This window comes from Chroicocephalus ridibundus, chromosome 10, assembly GCF_963924245.1.
Source record: "Chroicocephalus ridibundus chromosome 10, bChrRid1.1, whole genome shotgun sequence".
In the NCBI taxonomy this organism is placed as follows: domain Eukaryota; kingdom Metazoa; phylum Chordata; class Aves; order Charadriiformes; family Laridae; genus Chroicocephalus; species Chroicocephalus ridibundus.
In genome coordinates, this window is record NC_086293.1 from 19,724,174 (window position 1) to 19,750,055 (window position 25,882).

General features: G+C 46.4%; 1 protein-coding gene across 5 annotated transcripts in view; it reads right to left on the reverse strand.

Annotated features, from left to right (window-relative positions):
- PLXNB1 (plexin B1) overlaps window positions 1-25,882 on the reverse strand; it is an 81,469-nt gene that overhangs the window by 23,066 nt on the left and 32,521 nt on the right. For all 5 annotated transcript variants that reach the window (XM_063347729.1, XM_063347725.1, XM_063347727.1 and 2 more), the window contains 13 exons: window positions 17,477-18,620; window positions 12,306-12,488; window positions 11,811-11,939; window positions 10,004-10,104; window positions 9,183-9,315; window positions 8,323-8,479; window positions 5,399-5,507; window positions 5,197-5,305; window positions 3,709-4,569; window positions 3,156-3,281; window positions 1,920-2,042; window positions 869-962; window positions 450-616 (listed from right to left, as the gene is read on the reverse strand). In XM_063347729.1, the coding sequence (XP_063203799.1) occupies window positions 450-616; window positions 869-962; window positions 1,920-2,042; window positions 3,156-3,281; window positions 3,709-4,569; window positions 5,197-5,305; window positions 5,399-5,507; window positions 8,323-8,479; window positions 9,183-9,315; window positions 10,004-10,104; window positions 11,811-11,939; window positions 12,306-12,488; window positions 17,477-18,610 (3,426 nt within the window). In that variant the 5' untranslated portion in view covers window positions 18,611-18,620. The remainder of the gene's footprint in view (window positions 1-449; window positions 617-868; window positions 963-1,919; window positions 2,043-3,155; window positions 3,282-3,708; window positions 4,570-5,196; window positions 5,306-5,398; window positions 5,508-8,322; window positions 8,480-9,182; window positions 9,316-10,003; window positions 10,105-11,810; window positions 11,940-12,305; window positions 12,489-17,476; window positions 18,621-25,882) is intronic.

Here is a 25,882-nt window from a genome sequence, read left to right on the forward strand (position 1 = left end):
ACAAAAATAATTAATTCCAGCAGCCTGTCATGCCTTTCCCATCCTTGCTGTGCCGTTTTAATTAGGGTTTTGCCTTCCTTTGCCCCAGGCTCAGTTGGGCCAACCTACTTCAGGGTCTGGCTCGGGACAGTTGGAGGATCCAACCTGTGGACCATTTCCCAGCTCCTGAATGATTCTGCTCCTTCTGGTGTGCCAGTTTCAGCTCACGTGAGACACAAATGCACCTTTCCCCACTGTTCTCCATCAGCAAACTGAAAGCCCAGCACAAAAGTCTAGCATCCTCACAACACTGAGGGATCACGGTAGAAAAGGACTAACTTGCTCTTCAGATGGCCAACGTATTATTGAGCTGCACTGTTTGCACTCCGAGTTCCCAGCCCTTCGATTTCAACTGGAGAATGGAGCCCTCCTTGCCCCAGGTGCAGTACACTAGCGAGCAAGTTACTCACAGAGTGAATGAGAGGTGCTGGACACAGGTCTTCTATCTCTTCCTTGCAGGAGCCCCTGAAGATACAGCTGGGGTTGTCACCTCCACACCACACACAGTTGTACTTTGAGTCAGCTGTTTGGCAGCGGCTACAATCGGTGTGTCCCACAGAGCAGTTGTAAAAAGTCACTGCAAAGGAGAAAAATTCAGAGGCAGCTGCAAACACCCCCTAGAGCACAGAATAATCCAGCAACTCGGCATCTTGCACAGAACCCTCTTCCTCCTCCCTCCCCTGTGACGAGCAACACAAACAAGGCTGTATGTTTTCCTTAGTTTCCCTGTGCTAGGACTACTACACATGCAAAAAGCCTCATTAGAGGATTTCTCAATTCCCTTCCACCTCGTCTGCTGTATTTTTCCTGGGAGGTGTTGCACTCCTACCGTGAAGATCCGCAGCACTGTCCACTCGAAGGTGTCGTTGCCTCTGCACAAACACCACAGCGTTGAATTCGAGTTGAGGCGCCGTGTAACTGTACTGCAAAGACAAAGACCATCAAGACAAAGGACTTAATAGAGGCACAAACAAGGCAGCTGAATAGGCAAAAAGCATCAGCATCCATCCTGCATAGCGCACCGGCACATACAGCCTATACGGAGCTTCTTGAGAATGCAGACAAGGCTGTGTTAGCTGGGACAGTGGCAGCACAGGCCTGTCCTCGCCGGTTCACGCAGCCACGATTCTGCTCTAGAAAGAGCAGCAGGCATTGCTTCAACTAGGATGAACACTGAGAACAAATATGTGCTCACAATAATACTTGTCTAGCTTCCCAACGGCATTCCTAAGCGGCTAATTCCTGTCTACAAGCCACCTGCTCAGAAAACTGCTCAAGCTGGCATTTCTGCAATTTCAGTAGAGCTGAAGATGCAGGAGTACAATCGGTTTGCAGGACTGGTGTGCACAAGAGCCTATGTTCTTCCTCTCCTCTAACTATATGAGTTTGTGAACTAAAAATATCACCTCTGCTTGCAAATTTTGCCAAGTGAAATGCACACATCATCCAGAAACGTACACGGCTGTTTTAATTTTGCCTGTTAGTCTTACAATTCACAGGCCAGCTTCCACCACTAAGAACAAAATTGGTATTAATAGTGTTTTTCTTTTCACAAGAGAACCACCGTCACGGAAGTGACGATGCAGAGAGACTGCCGCAAGCTCAAGCAAAAGCGGCACCGTCCTGGCAGCATCCCGTACAATGGCAAATGCAGCGAGAGGTAGCGTGGCTCAGACTGAACAACCTTCCTGCAAGTTGAAGATACCAGTACCACCAGGCAGCAGCATCACAGGTGAGAGCCCCATAGCGCCAAATATTCTACAAATATTTTTGAAAAATGTGCTCTTTCCCCCAGACAGCTTGCCTTCCATCCTGCTGTTTTGCTGAGCAAAACAGCACCAGTGTGAGCTCTGAAATGGCTTCGCATTCCAAGCACTCACCTGATTCATCTGGCAGGTGATATAACAGAGGGACTGGTTTGTTTCTTCTCCTTCCACGTAGGCATCCATCACCACTGTCCTCCCCTCCAAATTCAGGACACACTCATAGTCCCACTGCTGGTCCTGCAGAGAAGATACACGTGGCACCATTTCTCGACCACGCGGAGCTTCCTGCTACACGGCAGCGCGCTCCTGCCTCTCTGATGCCATGCCTTTTACCAAGCCACTTACTGGGCAAGCAGCGTGCTCCTCTCATTCCCTTCGTTGCGCCAACTCTATGCTATATATTCAAGGGCTCTCTATGCTGTCACTGCCTCCGTGTATGAAAGGTAAACCAACAAAACCCAACACACCTAGAAGGGAGCACGTGTGTGTCAGTGCGGAGAGAGCTCAGCACAGGAGGAATTAAAGAGAAACCAGCGGGACTGTGAAGTTATGCCTGTATGTGTCTGTGAAATGCTAGCTTGGAAACGAAGAGTGGAGCGCGCGGATTAGGGCAGTGCACCTCAAAAAACACTAAGTGCATTTTTCTTCTCTCTCCCCTGTAAATCTTCCATGGAATTGCTTAGACACTTCATGTAAAAAAGGATGGATATGCATCTGTAACCAGCTCTGCTCCTCTGAGCAGCACTGTTTATCAGGTTTAACATATAAAGTAACCATTAGTCTGTGGGCTGCATGTTCTGAGGTGGCTGTTTGTAAAAGGTTACTAAATCAGTCTTCTGTCTTGAGAAGCAAAGCGAATTTTTATCAGAGGCACACCCAAGAAACATAGCTTTCAAGGGTGGTTTTCCCCATTGAGGAAGTTTCAGGTATGACAGGAATAGCCACATTAACACGAGCATGCCAGAAAGGAAAGGGAACAGATGCCTTATCTTTAGCTCACGGAGACACAAACAATCAGCAGAGATTCATCAGGAAGTTATTCCAAGAACTACCGTCTGCAGTGCAGCACAGGTGCAACCTAATCCGAACGCATGCAGATCTTCTCCAGCTGGCTGGCGCACACCTGTGCTCCCCCTTTCCCTGAGCAACCTCCTACCCACCAATACATCCAGCTATGCAATTCTTTATTCACAGAAGTAGGTCATTCCTCTAGGTCTTTCCGCAAACAGGAGAAACCTAGGCAGAGCCACAATTCTCTTACACGTACTTTTAGCAGTCCAGTGGACAAGTTGCCCAAACAGCGCTCTGCACTGATGCAGTTTCTCAATGCTGAAGACGTTGGCTGACTACCTGATAGAGGTGGAAGTTTTTCCCCAGCAGCGTTATCTTCCTCGCCACGTTGACTGGAAACAGCGAAGATCCCTGGATTCCCTGCACACAGGGACACGCATCTGGACCCCAGATAAGTTCTTCATTCTGAAAACAAATGCAGGTGTTTAGAGAAAAGGAACTCCATGGCTCTGATACAGGGAATCAAAGCCTAACACACCAACAGAGAAACAAGCCCTGCCTGAACGAAGACATGGCTGTGCTTCTTTACCACAAAGTTACAAAACAGCAATGCAAGAGCCCAAAGAGGTGAAGTGCAGAAAGCTGTGAATATGCCGGACATCACAGCAGATGCCACCTTCAGGCCAGCGGCGTTTATACAAGACCCGAGAACCTCGCAAACATTTTTCCTCCTCAGGCTGTCACTTCTCACTCTGCACATTACAGCGGGCAGCTTCTACACTGTCAGAGGGCACAGCCTCTCCCGTGTGCTGAAATACTAGAGCAGCAATCTGTATGAAAACTTCAAAGTGTTACAGCCTTAGACTGTGAATTTCAAAGCCCTGCAACTTACCTCCTCCCAAAACTCAGGGGCATCATACTGATAGTCGAGGTCAGGGTGGAGGATCCTGGGAAAGTCAGGGACATCCCTCTCTGAGGAATCGCCATCACCCGACAGAAGAGTAGAAGCAGAGAAAGGAGACGTGTCGTTCTCAGCCTGCAGCAAATCCATCCAGTCCTCTGTGTCCTGGAGCTCCGTGCCTTCCTCCAGCAGCCAGTCTGGGGGAGTTGACGGCGGGGGCTCTGAAGCAGGTAGTTCAGTTCCCAGCAATCTGGGAGAGCCATCAGAGGCAGCAGGACCCCCTGGCACCTGGCTGGGGGTTTGGGGAGATGGGCTGGCAGACGTCAGCGCCTCTGTGGTAGGAAAAGAACTCGGAGGCCACTTGAAACTGGTGACGTGAGGGGAAGGTGTTACTGCTGCTGCAGATGTGTGCAGAGGGCTACCCACTATGGTGGTGGGTGGGTTGGTGTGCCGTGGCTCCTGGACAGTGGCTGGCCCTTCAGTGGGCAAGGCTGCGTGATTCACGTTTTTGGATGGGCTGGTGAGGACGGATGCAGCAGGAGAAGTTGTCTCTAGCACAGTGACAGCAGGTTTGTCTGCTGGTGGTGGTAAAGGGAATTCTGTGACAGCCTGGAGAGAGGCCGCTTCGGTTGAGAGCGTCAAGTAGGTATAACTGAGGACTTCTGTAGGCTCAGTTGTCACATCTGAGGCTGCGGAGAGTGTGATGTGGTTGGGCTCTGTGGGGGGCACAGTGCTCGGTACCACACGCATGGGGGGAGTGATGGGTTTTGTGGTCGCGGTCGGGGCTGTGGTAGAGGACTTGGTCAGGGGAACTGCTGAAGAAGGAAACACACTTGAGGTTGGGATCTGGGCCTAGAGAAAAACAACATGATGGTGTGAGAAGAGTGAAAGAAACAACACAGAATATAACCCAAGCAGAAAAACGCTCCATATTACTTCCCGAAGCAGTATTCACAAGAGGCTGCTTCACCCTCTGGATTTCAATGAGAGATACATCTCATGCCACCTTCTCTTGGGATAAGGCGGGGGAATGCTCACAGTGCAGATGATCAGCAACATTCCCTCTTCCCACAGATGCCTGCACTCGCCTCCACGCAGAGGGAGGTCTGCCTGCCTTCAAGCCCCACAAAACTGCAAGGTCACCTGTGGCAGCCACAAACTGGGCATCTCTTCCACCTTCCGACCCACAGCCTCCCTGCCAGCTTGCTCTTGTCCCTCGCTTTGAAAACACAGGCTGGATAACCCCAGGAGAAGGGTGACCTCCTTCATCTGATGGCACTTCCCCAAGAACCTAGCAAGGCCTCGTAACATCAGGGACACAGAACCTTGTGTCGCTCCAAGAGCAGGCTTTGCTCCGGCAGCTCACCTCCTGGCTTGACGCGACCGGCAGCTGCTATTTTATGTGAGAAGAGATCTGACCCACTGCAACTCGCTGAGGCTGTTAGAGCACATAGGACTAGGAACGAGTAGGAGACGCACCCTTTCATTGTAGATAATGGTTCCTTCCTCACAGGCTGCTTTGTGGGTGCAGAGGTGCTGCTGGATGCACCAGTTACATCCCCAGAGGCTGCTCACACACTTCTGACACCTGGAACAATGATAGAAAAGCAGCTGCTAAGACAACTCAGGAAGGGACAGCCACCCTCCCTATAACTACAGACAAGAAAAGGCAGGTGCTCACGGTGCCGATTTCCACAGCAGGGCCACTGCAGCACAGTCATAGAAAGAGAAGTCCACAGAAGCAATGAAGATGTCATGGAAACGCACTACGAGCTTTATGGTGACATGATCTGAAAATGAAAATAAAAACTTCTTAGCAATGGAGCCACGACAAGTCTGCCATATTGTTAAGAGACACAGCATGCTTTAGGAAAGACACTGTCAAACCTGGAGACAGTTTCCCTTCCATGCTTCCAGCATCTCAATCACTGGATTATCCTACGGACACTAAAAACAGGTTGGACAAGTTTGTCAGGAGTAGTTTATGATAGCTCTTGCCAACCCATGGGAAGGAAGACTAGTCTGAAGATCCCTCCATCTTTATCTGCTATAATTTCACTGCCATCTCTGTATTAGAGGAAGACGTAACATTCCAGGCTCAAAGCTGATTGTCTTCCTTTGTCATCCAAAGGAAAACCAAACCCTTAGAACTGACTTGCCCTTCACATACTGCCTTCACCTTGAGAGCTTTGTTCTATGTCCAGACTAAGAAGTGAGTCAGTGAAGAGGTTTACAAGACTTGTAATCTGACTTGCAATGACTAAAGGTTTATCTGCTTTAAATCCAGGTCTCATGTTAACTACAAGCCTCGGGATAGCCCAGTTCTCTTTGGGAAGAGACTATCACTGTTTTCTGATAGACCAAATAGCTGCAGAGATGGTCAAAACTTACTGCAGCTGATAGCACAAGCCTGAAGGAGATAGTTTGCATATGACAGTACTAAAACAGCTAATTAATCTTGTTCCAGACAAATGCCCCCAATCCTAGAGTTGGGTATTAATTCTCCAAATAATAGGAACGTATTCCATGCTCTGATCAACTCCAGGAGCTGCCGTTTGTCCAAGACAGCTTGCTATAAAAGTAAGTAACAAGAAGCTTGTCCATCGTTCCTCTCACAGAATTCGGACCTCCGCTTGCAAGCAAGCTCTATTCACAACCCAAGAATTAACATGTCTGGTGAAGGACCGGTCAGGCCTAAGCTTGGTTCCTGCTCGGATGACAAGTGAAGCAGTATGCTAGTAAAATAGCTGAAGATGAGGTGTGTACAAAACCCCACGATTAGGAGAAAATAAGGGTATCGTATGCAGCTGGAGGCAGGAGTCACTGCAGTACTGTCAACTCCCATCGCTGTCATAGAGGTGATTGCATTTGGCAGTGGTAGAACGGCTAACACCTCCCAGGATTTCAGGGTTATGACACCATATTTATAAATATTCCTTCCTCCAAAAGGGCCATTATTTCCTATGCCAATAATGCAGTTCGACAGTACAGAAGATGAGGTCGAGCACTTGCAAATTGAGAGCAGGAGTTTCTGCTATCAACTTGGAGCTCAACAGCTTAGAGTGACAGATGAGCTGGTATGCAACCTTTAAAACAAATCTGAAAAAAAAAAGGCAAATATTTTAGTGAGCTGGGAAAAGTATTATAAGTAGGACTAGGCAAGTGCTGGTATCCAAGGCCCTGATGAGACCTCATTTATAAAACAGTTTATGATTCCGATTACCAGCTTCAAATACATCTTAGCAGAGCACAGAAGCCAGAAACACACAGAAAAAGTTGCCACAGTTAACACGGCAAAACTGTGCTAAGGACGCCTGGCCATAGTTCACTGAGTGGGAGAAGAGCTGTGGAAGTAAAAGGACAACATAAATAGATCAAACGGACACAAACCATCTACGAGCAAGTTTAGGCTAGAGAACAGAAGCAACTTGTTAAGCCCCAGAGATGCAATATGAAAATAGCATCAGTAAAGCACCTATGGAGTCTTGAAATAAAAGCAAGACTGACTTACAAAGGAGTCAATAAGAGTATCTGAAGCCTGGAATAATGAGAAGTAGACTGTTGCTTTATCTAGACTGATTTTTCACAACTGTTCTTGAATTCAGGCCCACGATTGCAGAACTAAACAGGGAAGCCAATCCCGCCCACTCTGCCTGTCGGGGCAGTGCGTGAAGCCACTTCCCTCGGTGCCTGACCGCCCTGAATGGAGACCTGGTTGGTTTGTTACAGACTAAAGCAGCGTGAAAGCCAACAGATATAATAATACTGTAAATAATGCTGAAAATGAAGGCGGTTGAGATTGAGCGAGTGTGTTAGCTGGGTTCCGCTGTCACGTTATGTCCATGGAGATTGCTTCAGACCAGCTGTATACTTGCACGGAAAATCTGTTCAGCCATTTAGGTGAATCGCGTGGAATGCTTCCCAGCCGGCACCTGCCTTTTACTTCAGACGGACAAGCTCTTTGAAGAGATCAGCTCATCAGAGCTCACTCTGACAGGCTGGGTAAAATCCAATGCAACAACTATAAACTGAGAAATTTCCAGGTTCTTTAGAGCGGCCAATTAGCAATACTCAGCCACTCGTTATTCACAGTAATAGAAAGCTGACTATGTATTTTCTGAGGTTATGCTGCACTGCAGATTCATTTCTAACTTTAAGGACTGTGGGTCTCTTCCTGCCTTTCCTCACACGTACTTCCTTCTCCCACTACTATGCGGATTTTGAGAAGGTTTGCATTTTGTTTGATTTAAATAATAAAGCAGTATTTAAGTTCTCTCTCCAGATTTACGACAGAGCTGCCAAACCAGCCACCGCTCCTGACTGCATTTCAGATCATATTCAGATTTGCACACAACCCTTCAAGCAGGATCTCCTTTCCAAATACCAGAATTTGGCATCGGAATTTGGCAACATCCCAAAATAGCACAGGATGTGTGTGACACACGAGTAGAAAGCAAACAGATATTATGACAGAATGAAGTGAACACCTGCTGACACCACATACATTCATGGCTGTTAATCCTGGCAATCTGACGGACCTACAATGTACTTTCTCCCAACAATGTTATCAGAGCTATCGTGCTCCATTTAAAGCATTTCACTGACCTGTTCCTGTTGGCAAAGCTGGTGCTTGGCTGGGATCTGGAGATGGACACATGATGCCTGACTCTGTCAGAACTGCTGGGCTTTCATAATCTTCAAAGTAACATGAGTAATACTCTTCTTCACGCAGAGAAGGTAAGTCCGGGATAGCCAGGAATATCTACCAATTCAATGATATACAGTAAATAGTTTGCCCTCTAACACATTCTTCTTTATTTCATTGAATTTTCTGGTTCTATTTTTTCAAAATAAGAGACCCATAAAGTAGTTGTCTGTGTTTACACCCATTTTCCTATAATGCCTCCTGGGACTGACTGTTCCACTCATCACCTCTTGCCATTCCCAAACTGAACTTGGCATCCACCAAGCAATTGGCAACTTCCACCTTTGCCCAACTCTCTAGCAAAAGACATGTTCTTGCCACCTCCTGACACGACGACAGACTTCAAAACACTGCAGCACCTTCTTAGCTTTTCAGAGCTTAGCTTAGCTCTCAGATGCCAGATGGAAGCCGTAATTTTGGGTAGCTTTGTCAGATCTTCCTGACAGCAAATGTCAGAAACACCGTGAAACCGCAAACATGGGCACCTTATAGATAGAAAGCTAAGGAGGAACCCCACCCAAGCAGTCATCAACTAGTCTAGAACACTTGGTAACTCTTAGCAGGCAAGGACATTTAGCTTTATGGGAAAAAACAATGACATTAACAGCTTGGCTGTACCAGGAGATAAGTCCCTTATGTGAGGCAGACAACATGTGCTTGAAGGCTCAGTGATTCAGTACCCCACTGAAAGCAACAGGAAGAGTTGTGACTCCTCAGAGTTTGCAGGAGACTTTCTACATGCTTGATCATCACCACTCACATTTCTCTTTTCTTCTCTGCTGATGTTGGCTGGAGTTAGTGACTGGACAGCCAGACACTGCTGTGTAGAGTTAAAGCTCCAGAGCCACTGCTCACTCAACCTGGACCGCAAGCACTCAGAGCGACGGCTGCACCTGCAGGGAAAGAGCGAGAAGCCCTATGAGAGATCTGTGCAGCTCTGGCAGGACACATTGGGCTTCCAAGCCAACACTGGCTGTCTGAAGGTTGGCCAGAGTCTTGGGGAAGCTGCTACGCGAGCCATGGAAGTCCCAGCCTCCCGCCACCTTCAATAATAGGATGAACTATTGCCAAAATATAGATGGTGAGGCACTTTGCAAGCTTCAAGGGTCATGAACTAGTTTCTATGGCATTCTGTAGGGAGATAGAGCCAGCAAGGAGACGTACATGCTGGAGTAAACCATTCCTCATTCATCATCATCAGTAGGGGAGCAAGAAGTGAAAGAGAGTCCTAGATAAGAGAGTGACTCCAGGAGAAGAGATAAGATAGTTTCTCTACATTTGAAATGAGGCCGTTTGAGCTGCAGTCAGACTAAAACAGGCTGAAATCCCCTGGACAGGAGCATGGTGAGTGTTGACCAAAGATCCAAAAAGCAATGGGAAGACACCCTTGTGTGCAACTGTGACTGCTGGCGGTGTTTTAGGAAGGCAGACAGAGGAGTAGTAAGTTAGAGAGAATATCCCATAAAGGAACTAAACCCAAACTAAATCCAGACACACAGGCACAAGGAAGAGACTAAGTGGAGACAATCCCTAAGCACCATCCCTCCAAAATCCTTGCAGGTGACTAGGGATCTATCTTACCGTCCTTGAAGGACACACCAGCCACAGTAGGGATCTTTCAGCGCCAGACAGGATTCACAGTCTGAGTACAGGGAACATTCCAGTATGGGAACCTTTACCACCTGTCAGAGAAAGAAATTGGAGAAAATATAGCACATACAGCACAGGCCCCAGGTCTATGGCTTCTTCCGCCCAGCTAGCAAGTCCCATCATCTCCATACTCACTGAAACTTCTTAATCCCCAATGTTGCATTAAACTAAAGAAAAAAGGAACAAGCTTCCAGAGCCCATCTGAATGGCCACGGGTTATCTGTGACACATTTTGCAATAAGGAGATTTATTTAGTGATAAAACTATATTTTAACAAAGTGGATCACGGAATAGCAGACTGAATACCGTTCACTTTTGCTTGTCTGGACTCAGTCATGGGAGATCATCTCTCTTGACACGTAGGTGACTGAAGCCGGAGACAGCAGCTCCAGCTGAGGCCTCTGAATGCCCTATTGCCCAACTCTATGGGGCAGAACTACCATTTTCACTGAAAGTAGACCAAGAAGCTTTGATCAATGTGGAACAAAACCCTTCTGCCATCTGGGGTTAAGTTTTACTTGCAAAATATTTCTGCTTTAACTTACTATCCTTGCTGATTTCAGCCTCTTGCCCTCTCTGATCCGCTGCTACACTTCAACTACTACACTGTCAGTTACTTTAAAATACCAACTTCTAATCCCCAACCTATTACTTTTGCTAAGTACATGATGTAATTTGCATTTTTTTATTGACAGAACAATTACTGTTAAGGATATATTTCAGATTTCCCTAATCTTCTTCCACTCAAAGATTTCAACTCCTCCTTTGAAGTGTCACAAAATTTCTGAGTATCTCAAAGTGCACTGGGAGGGGGATGACGGGAAGCAGTGGTTTCCCAGCACGTTCTCATTTTTGTTTGTTCTTTCCTTCAGAGCAACTCAAGGGCTGCTTTTCCTTTGCTAGGAGGATCCTTTTCTTTCCAGCTCAAGGAGCTGATATGAATGGTGTTGTACAAATCGTCCCAAAGTATCCGCAGCTGGATTTCCTACACAGCAGACACCAATATCCCAGGAGCCTGAGGCATCACAATGACTCTCCTCCTCCAGCTGCCATTGGGCACAAACAGAATTACAGAAAGCAGCAGAAGACGAGGGAAAAGTGCCTCGCATAGTTCCTCATACAGCTTGATTGCATCTGCAAGACTGTTACTATATCCCCGGTCAGAGCGCACCTCTGCTATCTGAAGACATTTCCCACACGTTTCTGCTTTCTGTAGGTTACATACCTTCAGAAGAACAGCTTAATCTTTTAACCGATTAAAAACAGGAGAAGTACCACAGTTTTAATGACACAAAATCTCCCTTTTCTCTTTTTAATCTTTTGCAAAACCAAGACAGGCCACATTACTTGTGAACCCAGAAGGCTCACTCTCTTCTGCTCAGATGGAGATGCTCACTACAGAGGAACCCAGGAATTTGCGGCCCCTTGTCTTCATGCCAATAGAGCAGCCTTTTATAGCGTGCAGTTCACATTCCTCCATCACTGCTGATACAGCCTGACTTACGGAAATGCACATGCACACAGGCCATGGTTTGGGATAACAAGACTTCCTCCACACTTCCTCCAGCTTTTGCAAAAGGCCCGTCCCCGTAAGCCGGAGCAGCAGGCAGGTGCTGCCCAGCACAGGCTTGGCTATGCACACCGTTTCTCTCTCTCTGCCTCCCCCACTCCCGTCAGTAGTTTGTCTGGACCTCAAATGCTTTCAACTCTTGTGTGGAAGGGATTTTATTGCTCTTACCGTTGACTGGGTCATGACAAAGAGGTGCTCCTGCGACTGGTCAAAGAGCAGGTCTCCACTCACCATGCTGTTTAACTGGATAGCTAAAGAAGCGTATATATGCGCAGCTCCCATCGCTCCTAAGTACACCTGCAAGACAGTCACAGTTGTACGCAGGCAAAGTATCACAGCAGGAGTTGGGGGCACCCGTCCTACATGAGGAACAAGTTGGAACCACATGACGCATGTGCCCAGCAATACCTGCACAAACCACATAGGACGCACCAGCCCTGATGCTGGCTCAGTGCAGATGTAACCAAAGGCATCATGACCAACGTTTGGGGCATTCACATTCTCAACGGTCAGCAAAGCGTGAGAAGAGACCATCTGATGGTACTGATCTTTAGTAGGAACCTGACTTCCCAAGGGACAAGAGAAATTGCTTTTTTCCCCCTTCCACCTGAGCATCCCTGATTAGCTTTATCTTCTTTGCTTCCTGCTGCATCCAGATCATACCTTGTGCAGTCTCCCTCTGCTGTCTCCCAGGAAAGCAATGGTGTGGCCATCTTCCACATTCACTGCCACAGCTGTCAGACGGGCCTCTGTTTTCTCCAGGAGGGGGGCTGCTTCCAAGGGCACCCGGCTGGCCATAGGGCTGGGAGTGTGGTCAGAGCCACAGGGGTACGCATACAGGGTGTCCTTTTTTCAGGGAGTGGAAAGAAAGTGGAAATCAGTACAAAAATACGGACACAAGGAACATTAGCACCTTTAATACTTCTCACCATCCCCTTACACCCAAATTTCTTAAACGGGTGCTCCAGCAGTGAATTCGACTTAAACCCCTCTAAGGTTTTTGACTGAGAATAAAAAAACCCAATTTTAATAATTAGTTTAGGTGTGTCAGCTGTTCGAACCCTCACAGAATCCTGCAGAATTCTGTCAAGTCCATTCAGCACCAGTAATGAAATGCACTGAAACTCTTCTAAATTCTAAAGTTCTCCAAAGACCATTACTGGCTATACACTGCCATGATACAGCTTTGGGAAAGACTCATTGTATTTTTCAGAACAAAACAGGAAGATGTGAATTTCTGCTTTCAGTGCAAAACCAACTGGTCACAAGCATCGCCTCCATGGTTTTGTTGCATGACCTACAAATTGTAAGCCTGAAGTAGAACCCCAAAGCATCAGACATACATAAACACAGGGTGGAACACAGCCTGCTCCAAAGAGCTTACTAACTACACACAGAAAGCGCAGAGCACATAAAGCCAGAGACCCACAAAAAGTCAAAACAAGAGTCATCTCTGCACACTGCTTCGATTCTTCTGAGCCTTGTGAGATTTCTGAAAATTAACTCCACAGCACTGTGCAAAAACAGTCATCCTTCTGTTCCAGTTAGATCCCTCCCAGTCCCACCAAACCTTTGCTTACTGAATTCAAAAGGAAAGAGAATAAAAGCTGCCAATTTACTATTTGTATATAGAGAGAGGCAATATTCCATTATGATTCATTTTTTTCCTAAGTAACAAACTCAGTCTTGTCTAGGACAGTTCCTCCATTGCTTTATGTCTTTCTTAACACCTCGTTCTGCGTCTACTTTAATTTTACAGTATCCTTTTGGAGACTGAATGCAGGATTGCTCACCCAACAATTATTATTAAACCCACCATTTTTTAATCAATTAGTGGCTTGTCTTTCAACAATGTAGTTTGTGTAAACTGATGATTTTCATCATGGAATCCCTTACGGGTAACATTTTCACCCTCCTCCTCTCCAGCCCCTTACTAATTACTCTTAGGAAGCTGCGTGTGGAGCAGAGGCATTAACTGTGCAGTCCATGCCGACTCCAGCTCCCTCTCTTGCCTCGGGCAACGTGGTTGAATTTAGACTCCTTGTGAGCAGGGTTGTGTATTGCTTCTGTCTGATGTCCGTGGCTTTGCATTTGGCAGCGCTGAGCTGCACGGTACCATCCGGCACCAGGCAATGGAGCCGCCCCCGCCGGAGATCGGCGATAACGACACAACGTGACATTCTTGAGGCATCTGCTCATCTTCCCTCACCAACCCCAGGGAAAACCTGACCCTTTTTCCCACCCCCCTCCCTCCCATTTCTCTGGGTTTTATTGTTGTTTGGAGGGGGTTTTTTGGTTGGTTGTTTGGTTGGGTTTTTTTTTTTTTTTATACTTAGCTGCTTCCTGAAGGAACTAAAAATGATCAGGAGTTTTGACAGAGTCTATGGAATTCCCACGGTAAAATATATTTAACCTGCTGACTTCCATTCACTTCTCAAATGTATTACTATTATAGCAGGCAAGCAAGGCTCGACACAGAGGTTCCACAAAAGAAACCATGCCAGTTAGACAAGCACTACTTTCTCTATGATGCTTTATTGTTTTCTTTTCAAATACTAATCTAACTGATTTTCATCATGCTAGGCGTAAGGCTCTGACTGAAAGCCTCAGAGGAGGTTACAACTTTTAATGATTGTTAGTTCATAGAGTCATAGAATGCATTGGGTTGGAAGGCACCTTTAGAGGTCACCTAGTCCAACCCCCCTGCAGTAAGTTTTTACCGTCCTCTAAGCTATCATTCATTTTTAGTGACAGAAATGTTTTTCTCGGCATCTCTGCTGCTTGATTCTTAAGCTGCTTCATAGAATCATAGAACTGCCTAGGTTGGAAGGGACCTTTCAGGTCATCTACGTCCAACCATCAACCTGACTCTGACAAGAACCGTCACCAAACTACATCTCTAAGCACTATGTCTACCCGCCTTTTAAATACCTCCAGGGATGGTGCCTCAACCACTTCCCTGGGCAGCCGGTTCCAATGCTTAATAACCCTTTCAGTGCAAAAATTTTTCCTAATACCCAGTCTGAAGCTCCCCTGGCGCAACTTGAGGCCATTTCCTCTCATTCTATCGCCTGTTATTTCGGAGAAGAGACCGACCCCCACCTCTCTACAACCTCCGTTCAGGGAGTTCCAACCACCTTCTTGTAACTTAAAGATTTCTATTTCTCCAGTTGTCCGTTTCCTGTAAGATCTATTAGGAAGCGAGTCACAGCCAAATTTCCATACTCAAAAGCATCAAGTGTTTATTTTCAATGGGATTCTAGCTATCTTTTGCAACTTTTGTATCGATTCAGACAAATGCTGGAGCCTAATGACGTCACTACTGAGGCCAGTTTTTGAAAGTTTGCTTAATAAAACCGCACAGAAGTCAGAAATAGTTGTACCCCAGTCGTGCTCAGCACTACCATTACCTATATGTGATGCCAGCGGCAAGTGACTTCACACACACAACATTTATCCACCATAAACCAACGTGACCTGTGCACTGGCACAGCCGGCCCCCAGCCTCGCAGGGACTGTCTGCGGCGCAGTTAATCGCAGTCAAGAGCTGAAACTTGTTCCGTTCTACAGGATTAAGACCATGATAATTGTATAAAGGGCTTATATAAATTTACATGGAAGCTGTCTGAATTGTTTTCAGTGAATAACATCTTGGCAACGTCGCAGAAAACACACTTCAGGGATCACGCAGTGTGATGCGGCGAGTTCAGATGAAGCTGCTGCCATGAATTCTGGTGTGCGCTTCCTGCATTACACAGGTGAGAAGCAACAACAGGACAAATAATCTGTATCTACGCACGAAGAGGACAAAGCTCGGTGCAAAAGGACAAGTTGCATACCTTGAAAACTACACCCACAGAAGATATGCAGCCTTCCCAAGCCTTGCAGAAACACGTTTCACGCTTCCAATTATCAAGTCACTAACAGCACGTACAGAGTCTCCTGCTTCTCAAGACTAATGGATCTCCAGCAAACTTAGAACAAATTAACTGGTTGTGAAATTCTTAGAAAAACAAGCATTTTTTTTTCCAGTAGAAGAGATTGTATTGAACTGTAACCCCCAATCTTAGTCTGTCCCGTTGGACTAAAAATAGGAGGTAGTGCTAACTAGGGAAAAGGGCACACTTTGTGCGCAGGCTGCTTTGGAGGCAGAAAAATGTGAAATTAATTAGCATTATCCTTACATACAGCACAAGCTGCCACCGTTGAAACCGAGTTAAAACGGTTTCTGCATAAAATGTTCACTGACAGCCGCTTCCACTCAGCACTGAATGGAGCGGGCTGGAGCTGGCACAGACCCTTACGCGTTGTTAGACACAATCTTAACGACAACCGCTACCATGCACTGAATGGTGAAGGATAAAGTTTGTTAGGACATTTACGTATCACTGGACACACTTGTTAATAAGACGCTGTACTTTAGTCGGCCCACTAGCGGCAACCCGTGCAGCTGGGACCCCGGGATCACGCGCCAGGAATCACATAGCCACAACTGGCCTTTTCCTCCCACCCTGCGCACCCCGCTGGATCAAATGCTACAGGGGGACTCTACATCATTTTGAAGGAAGGATTTTTCTAAAGTGCTTACATCAATTTGACATTTAACTCCCCCAAACATGGGGCACCACTAAGAAATACAGTGAAAGCAGGACATCAGGCTGGGCAGTCTCTTGCTTCCCAACTCTTACGTACTCCTCCCGACCTTACATTCGTCCTGCTCCAAGTCTGCTCTTCACCCTTTCCCTGTCCCACAAGCATTCTACAGTCAGCTTTAGCTACTGAAAGGAAAACCGTAATTTTAAAACTGGTTTTGGATCACACATCCAAACTCGGCGACTTCCAAAGCTCTGTGGTACCACTTTGCTCTTTGTAGCACAAGGCTGGGAAGAGGCAATTATCTGGACAGCCTGTTCTGTAGAAGGAAGACACAAGATAACATGCTGTTCTGCTAAGGACTAGCAACGCCCTCGGTGAAAACAGGCTACTCGCAACCACAGAGCCTCACGCCGGGACACAGCATCCAGCACCGCCCCAGGAGAACGCTGCTGCCCTATGTTCGTGTCACTGTCCCCGATACCATGGCACCAGCCAGCGTGGCTGACAGACTGCAAGGATTCAGGGTCACAGCCACTTCAGTTCACATTTTTATCCTGCAACCTCCCGTCATGCCTTTGCCACAGAATTTAAAGGATTATCACCTCTTACAGCTCTGGAGACAAAGAATCGCCAGGTCAGGAGGTGGTCTTCCCTGGGCACAAAATACTGCAAGACTAATAGAAAATCAGGATTTTGTTGACACTTGTTTTTTGTTATATTCTTTTTTGCTCCTGAGTGCCCTCGCAGGCAGTTGTTGTGAGATGCACCTCACCATAAGTAACAGGGACCCAGCACCCCCCTTAAATTCCCTTCTCAACACATAGGTGCACATGAACATACCCCTCTCCTTCCCTGTAGTGCAGACCAGGAGATGAAAACACTGATAAAGAACAACCTGAACTGTAGCTTTAGTGCTCTTGCCCCGGTATTGCCATGAGACAGTCTCAGGGCCAGGCCACCCCATTGCCACACACAGCCCATCTCCCTCTGCAAGGAAACCTGTCCCCGTGGGGCAGAGAGCTGCAGCAGCAATGAGACAGACCATACTTAAACAGGACGCAACGGCTCTCGCATCGCGTTGCTGCAGTAGCGGAGAGACAGCCTGAGCCCAGAAGCTTTTAACCCAAGCAGATTTCAACACCCATCTGCGCAAAACGGGGTGACCTGAGGAACACAAAGCAACACAAGAACACGTTGCAAGCTATTCTTTAGCCTGGCAAAGGTGCACAGCCACTTACCGCTGGCAGCTGGACACAGTTGGAACTGACATCGTATTCAATATATGCCACTTCTGTCCCTTCTTCTGACTTCCCATCTCTCATGTAACAAACATCCCTAGTCCAGTTGGTCAGGCGATCCACCTCCTCCATCGCATAGACACAGAGCGCAGACTCCTCGCTCAGTTTGCCAGAAGAAGCCTGCCAGGCAGAGAAGGCTGCAAACAGCACTTCCCCCTCGGTGTCCAGCTGCCCCTGGGCCAGGCCTTTTCCCGGCTGGGTGACATAGGCTGCCTGCAGGAGGCTGTAGGTATTGGTTTTGCTCTGGCAGAGGAGAGGTAACTCCACGTAGGAGTAATAATGAGAGTCATCCAGGCAGATTCGTGAGATGTAAGTCTTGTACTCACGCGATTGAGACTTGAGGTCCCGACGGTAGAATAGGAAATAGACGCTCGAGCGATAAGTGAAGGATTTAATGAAATGGTGGTTGTACTCGGAGAGCCGGCCCACAGCCAGTTTTGCTGTTTCTTCATAGGAGAAAATAGAATGAGAGTCTGTTGCTTGAACATCCCCTCCATGGGCCCTAAGATTCCGGGTAGTGATGGGAGGAATCCCTCCTCCAACTCCTCGGCTAGTGTACCCTCGTCCCACAAACAGCAAGGGGACCTCATCCTTGGAGTAGGCTATAAGTCCCACAGTGGTGATATTGGGATCATTGGCAGCAACGTACTGAGTGTCACCAGGGCTCTCTGGTCGGAAGAGGACGTGGTCGATGGACGTGAGGCTCCTCTTCTCACAGATTCCCTGGTGCACGCTGCCACACACAATGAGCTCCTTCTGCACGGCGTTCACCAGCAGCAGCTTGTTGTGATTGTCGGTGTGGTGTGCCTGAGGGCACTCCAGCTTTGAGACCGGGGGGAGGCAGTCTTTACTGTCCAGAACTGGTCCAGTCTGAACCACGTTCTTCAGCAGCAGGTCAGATGTCAGCTGAAAGAGAAAGTTGGTGGCCCCCAAGTATATGGTCCCGGATTCCAAGTCCATAGACAGGTGGAGGAATTTCGTAGCGTTGCGTGAGAATGTGACATACTGCAGTCCCCGTGGAATTGCTGCTCCCAAGAAACAGAGAACAGGAAGGAGTAACGTTCCCAGAGGCATGGTAAACACTCTGCAAGAGAGGAAAAGCTGTTATAACTCCTCATAAACCGGGAGTGAAGATTAACACTCATCAAAATCCTTCAATAGCACTCTTATTATAAGAGGTAGGCAAAGAGAACACGGATAATCACAGAAAGCAGAGAGCTAGACACCAAGAGCCAACACAGGACATTTGCAGAAACACCAACAGAAAGAGACCTGCAGGAGTATCGGAGACTTTACTCAATCATCTCCACATCAAGAAGACAGGCCCAGCATCTTCAGGAGAAGCTGGACTGCTGTAAGTAATGGTCTCGGGTGCTTTCCCAAAGACTGCTGGGTGGTATTGGAGAAAGGTTCCCCTCACATGCCCGAGACTTGTATCAAACTTGCTGAATAAAAAGTCCAAAGCACAGATTCATCAATCCAGAGACATAAACTAAGGAGGAAGGTCCTCTCTATATTGTGACAGAAGGTGCTTTAAACACTGAAGCTGATCACTAACTCTTGTAACATCCAAAAGAGCCATGTTTAACCACACTCCTGCAAAACTCTCTCTTATGATGCTATATTGGAAGTTCTCCAGGAAAGGACCACACTCCTACAGCAGCCAGCACATCGCAGACATTGTTAATGAGCAACACCACAGTAAAACAAACCACCAAGACAAACACAACCTGCAGGACCATTGTTTAAATAAACTGTATCTGGGATCCAATTCAGAGCAAACTAATAACACATTTGCTCTGTATTTGATCTAGATATCATAATTAATACTTCTCTTTCTTATCACTTACGGCTAGCAACAGCCTCTTTTGGGTCTAAGGCTCTTCCACTAGTGCTCCTGAAGGAAACTTCTCGTGCCATTTCTGCCACTGAGCATGGCCCACAAAAACATCTGCTCTGATGTCAGGATGAGGCCTCCAGAGAGTCAGTCACAGCAGCTCCTAATCACCCCCCCTGGAGCCACCAGTCTGTTCCTGGCCCTGCCAAGCCAGCCCCTGTGTGTCCCCATCTCCTTGGGCAGTTATGCAGCATGTCCAGGTGAGGGGGAGACCACCTTATCCTGCTTACTTGTTACCGCAGCCTTCTGGGGAAGGAGGAGGAGCTGGCACTCTTCTCTCCACAGCAACTCTACCAGTACGGTAAAAGGTGATTTAAACATGTCTCCTGCTCTGTGGACAATGCTCCATTCCTGCCCTGTTCCATGCCTCAAAGTGCAGGCAAGGCCAGATGGGGTGGGTGTTAGATAGACCCAGGGTACCACCAGACCTGTTCTGCTCCTCTCCAGACGATCTTTAGATTAACCCCTCTTGAAATCCACTGTGACTCACCCAAGCCATGCCACAGATGGGAGCAACTGTCCTGAACAGCATAGGTAAATCCCGCAGCGTGGTGGAAATGTGGTAATAAGTACCTGCAACACTTAGATTAATGCTTTCCCCACAGAGGAAGGGCAGCAGCTGCAAGTACTCATAATTCACTACGAGTACCACGTTATCTGAATGGAGAAGTAGGTGGTGATGCAGCTGTGAATCTACCCCCTTCCCTCCCTCCCTCTTGCAGACAAGGTATCCAAGCTGCATACAACTACACAGATGCCAAGCTGGGCCAGGGGCTCCACAGAGCTGAGGGGTACAGTATCTCCTCCAGAACGGATCTATAACCTGCCGTGCTCGTTTTGGCAACTCAGCTCCTTGGGGATGACGTTCATTTTCTAGTTAAAGCTAAGAAAACTATCATCACTTCCCTCCTACATCATCATCCCTCCTGGATCTTCTTGGTAAGCTGTTAGTCCAGAAGTGCTTAGAGCACAGAGGTGGAAAAAGATCTGCAGCATTTCAAGAGAAGACTACCCCAGCATTTACCGCAGAGCTTACCCACTTTAGGTCACAAACTTCTCACCACAGAAACTGTGTCTTCCACTCGTTCTATACAGCACCCAGCGTGCAGAAAACACAGTAGCAATGGTGAGAGCAATAACTGTAAGGCTCTAGATTCATCCTTTATTCCACTGCTATTGCAAAAAAAACAACCCACAAAAACCTGCTTTCCAGCTCCTTTGTCAGTAAAACAGGCATCTTTGCTCTACCAAAAGACCAGTTGAGAGGATTAGTCTACTTGTGAAATCCAGCGGATGGAAAGTATTATAAATACACCACATTATTAAATATAGGCTTTGTGAAGCTCTGGAAAAGCTCCGCTTCACATGGTTATTGTAGGTAAGCGGGCAGTACTGTCAGGATATACCCACACGCAGGAATGCCGGCTCTAGGCTGGCAGCTTCCCCCCCCCGGCCCCCGACCACACAGCCGCCGATTCACACCGTACCGGCGCTGTGTTTAGGTTGTGCGCACACTAGGGCTTTTGTTTGCCCTGATAATGGACACTTAGCGTTTTCTGCTCTCAGCGCTACGAACGCACTCTGCTTCACCCAGATTCGCAAACAGCGCTGAACTCGCCTTGCGAGTCTCTTTCCAGAGTGGCGAGAGAGCGCGTTGTAGCACTTGACAGAGGTCCTCATCGCGCGGGACATGTCATCTGTGAAGTGCGATGAGGGGTATTTATAAAGCCAGCAAGTGGATACACGTAGACTGAAGGATGGAGCTCTAACTTAACTACACCACCTCGGGTTTATATCAGTAGAGGATATCTTGCCCCAACTCCAACATGCAAGTTATTTTTTTTATGCGTTCTCACCATTTTTATTGGAGAAAACTTTATTCAAGGAACTCCTTAATCACACAACTGCCTTGGTACCTCTGCACAGCCATCAAGCAGAGGTCACGATGGCTTGTTGTGCAACTCTGTCTGGAGTCTCCTCAGGTTTTGAGCTTAAAATGCCTGCAAACAAACAATAGCCTGATGACCATCCAACAGCAGGAGCTCGACTACGTTGTGACAGAGCCACACTGACATGGAGGAGAGTCTTTGATCTGGAAGCAGCTGAGGATCACAAGACATCATTACACTACACCACTTACAGGAATCTCTAATCTTCTTTCTAGCTAATGCAACCTTCCTATGCCAGTACTTACACAGTAAAATCGGCATGTGTCTTTGGAATTTCTGAGTTCTGAAATACTGTCTGTCTGGCTGGAGGTCATGCCTGTAAGCTGCAAGACTCTGCTCTGTCCGAGATGTACCGTCACCGACAAATGCAGCGGCAGAACTAACGCTCATTCGTACCACCAGTGGTTGAACTCAAAATCCAGTGCATGACACCACTCCAGCAACACAGATCTTTCTGCAAGCTCTCTGATCCGCAGTTGAACCTATCCCTAGTGTTTCACTGAAAGCATTTTACCAATTGGAGCGCCTGTACTGGAAAAAGAGATGGAAAAGTAACTAGCCCTTCATTCCGGCAGACCACAATCAAAAGCAGACCCTGCTGCGGTCAAATCTCTGACCTGTTCTTCCTTCACTCACCAATATCCCCCTAGAAGTCACTCTGTCAAGAGCTAGTCCTCAAATGCATTCCAGGTGAGAAGCTACTATCTAGTCCTCATGACTCTGGGAAAACAGAGGGCAGCTGAGAAGACAAAAGGGGGGGAAAAAAAAAAAAAAAAAAAAAGGAGGTAGTACAGCATGTTCTGCAAGCTGGTTCTAATCGCTCTGAGCAATGGGTAAACACTGAATATAGTGCTCTTTGTTGCTTTTTGCTGAAGAGCCATTAGCAAATGAACTTGCATTTATTGCTAGGTGAGCAAACATACAGTAGAAATGAGCACAAGCCTGCGCGGCTATCAGTAGTGAGCAGCATTCCCATTCTACGTGAAAACTGAGATAAAATGCCAGCAGCGTCTTTTGCTTCCGTTTTCCAAATTGTTTCTCAAATATGGGCATCACTGCCTTCTTTTATTTCTTGCTCTTCAGTTAAACCCATCACAACCTCTCTGGGAGGACAGGAAGGAGGAGGATAACCTACATTTAAATCTGATGGTTTCATGACAGGCTACACTTCTGAGCTCTTTATGGATTTACTGAACCGTTCGGCTTCCTGTGCTCACTGCTGGTGTACAACACAGCTGTTACAGACAGATTGCACTAAAAGTGTGTAGCCTTTAATTAATTCTGAAGGCAATTGCCAAGGCTTAAAGATTCTTTTTAAATATTCTATTTTTTTGATGAATTCCCGTTAAATCAGAAAATGCTCCAGACAATACTCGGAACATTGCCTCTAACACGCTGTAAAATATTAATATCCAAATGATACTTCTGAGTTTCATTTATTTAATCGGGATCACAACAGAAGGGCTAGAGGATTAGTCAGTTCTGCCACAGAATATTTATATCACATCCACAAAACAACAACCAATAACGTGGAAGCAATGGCACTATTTTGCTGCTTGGAATTTGAAATAAGACCGTGTTTTCTGTAGCACTATTTTTACCTCTCTGACCTCACGTATCCCCCTCAGAGACTTTACTCATTTATTAAAGAAACAAACCCAGAACTCATTTGGACACATTTTAACAGCATATCAACACATAAAGATTATTTCAGTCCTCACAGATTATTTCCCTAACGCTACATCCTGTCCCCCAAAAATGCAGAGGTCAGACAACGTTCCACCTTCTAGGCTGGATTTCATACGCAACATCAATGCCAGCAGAACTATCCTTGGAAAAAAACCAGGACCCCAAAATTTGCACCTGAAACTTTCACTGTATCATTTGCAGAGCCATCCCACAGCAAGAACATGAAAAGATTAAAAAATTAAAAGCATAATTCTTCCAGCTGCACGACGCCCCTTGTGCTCCAGGGCATTCAAGTCACCCAGCAGGAGGAAGACGACCACTGCTGTGCTTTCTGCACAAAAGTCCCGAATTTCAGCCCCCCCTTCTAAATTTCATATGCTCAACAGAGACATGCTGTTTTCTGCTGCGAAAGATGACATTCCCACTAAATAAATATATCTTTTTTTTGAGTTTTATTTACTACTACCGGGCCATTTCCCTGCTCTGCTGTTTAAGAACGCTTGCAGCAAGCGGCTCTGGCGGAGATGAACACAAACCTCTGTTTTCCAAATAAAACTGACCCCAAGGAGAATCCCAAATCCAAGCCATCCTGTCGGAGCAGGACTGGCACACACAAGGGAGCTCTGTTATACCAGATCTGACACCAAAGCTGAGGTCAAAATAACTTAAAAAAAAACCTGTGTAAAGACAAAATATCAAACCTGGAACAGCAAGGGAAGGTGGCAGAAAACCTGTACTTTCAGGCTGCAGCGTTGTTAGATAAACACCTGGGAAAACTGTTTTCTAAACGCTTGACAGTTAACCGCTGACCATTAGAACATACCTTTCTGGATGGGGGTTGAAAAAGTTCTACTAAAACAACGTTGCACAAAATATTTTGTCAACTTTGTGATACTATTGCCATTTTAACGACGCTTGTGCATTGTTAGGGGTTCTTGGAAAAACTGTAGAAAGTGCTTCTACCTGAATGTTCGTTTCAGGCAGACTGGAATTAATTGACGGTAGTGGACAGGTGCTTCCCCTGCAGCTCCAGCACAACCGATCTTTTCTCTTGCACACATGAAAATGTGTTATAAAAACTAGTTTAAGCTTCCAGTACAAATGGTTAACGAAGAGTTAATGATTAATACAGTGTTAAATAGTGAACTTTTTATGAATCAAGACAAACTACACAAACATTTACAAGGAATATAAAGCAAACACCAGCTACTCGCTGTTAAAAGAAGCTTTCTTCATAGATTCTGTCATTGTAAATTGACTTGTCACTTGACCATCCTCCCAAACACTAACAAAATGTGAACTCAAGTACCATGTTGTATATACGTTTTTAAAAGGGGAAATCAAGTCAGCTGTTAGTTTCTCTGTATCTTAACACAACCAAAGGCTAACTTTCTGCCAGCGTTATCCGTTTGAAGATGAGAGTCCTTTAGGATCTGCTCCAACGTTCTGCATAATCAAAACACAGAACACCACTAAGCAATCTCTTCTTCTGGCCCATCAGCCGCTGGCTAAAGTCTACCAGTGAAAGCAGAATTTTTTCTTAGGGCTCCTAAATTACAGAAACTGCCACCTTAGCCCAGCAAGCTGATCCCCGAGGGTTATTTACCCCAAGTAAAATGCCTTGTTATTTTGTCTAACTTTGCTTGTCACAGGATCTCCCAAGTCAAAGAAGCTTCTAGTTGCTTTTTGCATCAACAGTTTGAAAACTAATCCTCCTTCTTAATCCTCCTTGGGCAAGAAGATAACGACAGCTATTCTAACTCAGACAGAGGCCCACCTACACAGAAACCCTGGCTCCAGCAACAGACAATAATAGATGCCTAAGAAGTACTATAAGGGCAGACAAGCATAAGGCAATCCTTTCCCTATACCTCCTGCCAGCTTTGAGCCTTCTGAATCACAGATTGTAGCCACGTGTAATCCTTCGGATGGATACATTAGGTGGTCTGAGCTTCTTCAGTCAGAAATAATTAATTTTTCTTTTAGTTCTCTGAGCCTTTTACAGTTTGCCAGCATCCTTTCTTTAAGGTACCTGACCTGGATGAGCACCTCCTTTCCACAGCACCTGACCCGGGCGGGCTATTCCTTTAGCTTTCTAATGCTGCACAGGATTAGGAAAGAAAAAATGTGCATTTTCCTAATGCACAGCATTAGGAAAAGGTTATTTTCCCCGGTTTGACCCACCAGCCCTCCATTTACCTGCCCAAGAACCTGTTATCCAGTCAAATACCATCAGTGACTCAAATATTCTTCCAGGCAACTAGTTAAAAAAAAATACCCCATTGTCTACCCTTTCACGCGTAGAGTACATCCGGAGAGCCTAGATAGGTTTAATCCAGCTGTAATAGAACCCTGCTGGGAAAGCAGAGCTCGCTAAAGTTACCCATCCAATTCGCCCTGCTGAGCAAATCCACCATTTCTACACAAATTTAGATAAATCTAAGACCATCACTCCCTGTAGAAATACATTTGCTTGCAGAAATTCAAGAACCCAATTGTTGATCAAAATACAGATTAATATCTGAGCAGAGAGAAGTTCCTGCAGCACCCAGGAAATTCCAAGAGCAGATTTCTCATTTCCAGTTAATTGAGATCCAAGAGCCAGCTTTTAATCTGTTTAATATGAACTAAACTGATTTTAAAAGAACTGTCAACTAAGGCTCTTGGGGAAAAAAAAAAAACAAGTTAAGCTATTGTGGAATTAAAGTTACAGTCCCTATCATGATTTAATAAGTAGGTAAAAGGCAGGAAGCCAAAAGAGTTTCCCCGTCAGAAGGTGGTTACCAGTGAGATCTGCCAATGATTTGTTCT